A 2,358-nucleotide genomic window follows, 5' to 3' on the forward strand; every position below is an offset into this window, starting at 1 on the left:
TTCGTAAAATTTTTGTAATATTTGCTCCAATTGATTTGTGATATAGTTTTTTAAATTCTGATTTGAGTTTTTTTTAATTTTTTTTATCTGCTATAAAACTTACCTATATGTTTTTAACATACACAATTACACGTCTCGTTATATCTCCGTACAGTATAAAAATTATACAGATCATACTGTGAATAGTTCTGACTGACAACGAAACGCATTAGCAAGCAAGGGGGATGTCAGTGTTAGTCGGGAACTATTGTGAACTAAAGACCTAGTTCAAGGAACTATTCCTCTGGAGGAACTAGAACTAGGGAACTAGTTCCTCCCAAGGAACTAGAATTCCCACATCTAATCCACCCTCACAAGTTGACTTCTGTTGCTCAATAATAAAGTTATCTACTGACACTAAATCATGTAAATGAAAATATCTAGGAAAATCTTTGTTTGAGGGGTAGGCAACCAGTAGTATTTTTAAAAGACATGAATTCCCCATTGAATATCGGAATAATATACTGGGTGTTCCATTTAAAATAAAAGAGTAACTTGCTTGTAAAGGTGACCAATGTTCAATATTAATTTTGTCTCACCCTGTATAACTTTCTGGATCAAGTTTTAATTTAATTTAAAGTACTATAGTTAATTTAACTACATATTAGGCTATACCGTGTAAATTCCAAATTAGGTAGCTTTTATTGTAATTTAAAAATAGTTCTTCATTTTCACAAAATGGGAAATATGTCAAAAATCCTTAGATTTTAGGTGTATGCTTCTTTAATAAAACTCACCTTTATTTTTCTTAGAATCCGAAAATCAATTAATATATAGGGTGTTCCATTACAAAAACACAACTTTGATATGTAACTTTTGTGGGGGACACCCTGAAGAACTCTCTATATTTTTAAAAAGTGCTCTGAATTAATCTACATATGCTCACAAAATTTCATTTCAATACAAAGTGTCTTTCTCCTTTTAGCCTCCGCGTCGTATGAAGGCGCCACCCTGTATAATTAAAAAATACTGCAATTTTATGATTAATTTATTTACTTATTATTAATTTCTTTTTAGGTGTGAAAGTCTGAGCCTAAACGACATGCTCTACGGCGGCGGCACCACCCAAGACCTCCACGACAACAGCAGCATCTACTCGGAACCGGCCTACGTCCAGGAAAAATTCTGCGAAAACTGCAAAATCAGTATGACCCGACCAAACACCGTCCAGAACTGGTACGAGAACGCGTTCCTCAGTGCCAGCACCCAAGACCTCTCCCGTCACAACGAACCGCACAGCAGAACCAGCAGCCGGTTCCAAAGGAACCACTGCCACACGAAAACCACCTCCAGCAGCATTAGGGAAACTAACCTGGCTTTTTTACGACATCCCGACGGCGCATCCAACCCCAATTTACTCAAAGAGACAGCGTTTAAGTCGACGAGTGGATGTGATGCGCCGTCAGGCACCGAGACTGAGTCGAGGGGAAGTATTACTGCGCAGCCTCCGTCTGTGCCGTGCTCGCTGCCCGTGACGGAGCGGGTGAACAGGGCTGTGTTGAATTTGGAGACGGGCATTACGGCGGTCAAGTTGGGCAGTCAGAAGAACGAAGAGTACGACTCTGGGCATGACTCGACGCCTAGGACTTCGAAGCATAGTCCGGCTGCTATATCTAGGAGAGCTGAAAGTGGGTACGATTCTGTGGTAAGTGTTAGTTTTTAAGAAAAAAAAAATTAATTCAAACTCCTATATCTTTGTTATTTTTAGCCCTATTTTCATGATTTTTTAAGGTGTATACAGGGTGGCCCATCGAAAACGTTCCGCAAGGCCTAACGGCCAGGGTATTTATTTTTTCAAAAAATCAAAAAACACGTCAATTTTGTTTGTGAGGGGGACAACTTTTGCCCCAAAAATGATTGCAAAATATTCAACCCTCTAAGCGGGGGTGTCGTTATGCCTTGCGGAACGTTTTCGATGGGCTACCCTGTATAATTATATCAACTTTAATTCGTACACTAAGTTTTTTATAAACTTTAGTATTTGGCATATTATACAGGGTTAATCGAGAGGTTGTTTTTTTTACTCTAACTTTAAAACACCCTGTGCAATAATTTCGTGTGTAAATTTTCCTAAAATTTTTTTTTCTGTTTTTTGTAGGTGCGTGACAGTGAAAGCAGCTCCATCGACTCAGAACCTACAAGGTTCGCTCACGTGGGCAGAAGAGGCAAATGCAAGCACAAACATGAAAAAAGCTTCTGCTCGTGGTTCCTCAACCCCTTCACCTGTAAATACATAGACGAACCCCCCGAAACGCACTTCTAGGGGTAAATTTGACGAATTTAAACGTATACTCTTCTAAAAAGGGTCTAAATATCTGT

At 38.9% G+C, this 2,358-nt stretch overlaps 2 protein-coding genes across 2 annotated transcripts in view; one reads left to right on the forward strand and one right to left on the reverse strand.

Moving 5' to 3' along the window:
* LOC115890336 (kinesin-like protein GA13060) overlaps window positions 1-2,358 on the reverse strand; it is a gene marked incomplete in the record, with an annotated part of 701,789 nt that overhangs the window by 8,137 nt on the left and 691,294 nt on the right.
* Window positions 1,065-2,339, forward strand: LOC115890337 (kinesin-like protein GA13060). Its single transcript, XM_030910530.1, has 2 exons — window positions 1,065-1,684; window positions 2,138-2,339. The coding sequence occupies exons 1-2, from the start codon at window positions 1,082-1,084 to the stop codon at window positions 2,300-2,302; spliced, it is 768 nt and encodes a 255-aa protein (XP_030766390.1). The 5' UTR covers window positions 1,065-1,081; the 3' UTR covers window positions 2,303-2,339.

Source organism: Sitophilus oryzae, unplaced genomic scaffold (genome assembly GCF_002938485.1).
Source record: "Sitophilus oryzae breed Bouriz unplaced genomic scaffold, Soryzae_2.0 scaffold_863_pilon_pilon, whole genome shotgun sequence".
NCBI classification, from domain to species: domain Eukaryota; kingdom Metazoa; phylum Arthropoda; class Insecta; order Coleoptera; family Curculionidae; genus Sitophilus; species Sitophilus oryzae.

Coding starts and splice junctions, on each gene's coding strand:
- LOC115890337 (XM_030910530.1), top strand. CDS start 1,082: ATGCTCTACGGCGGCGGCACCACCCAAGACCTCCACGACAACAGCAGC. Junction 1,685..2,137: donor AAAGTGGGTACGATTCTGTG/GTAAGTGTTAGT, acceptor TGTTTTTTGTAG/GTGCGTGACAGTGAAAGCAG.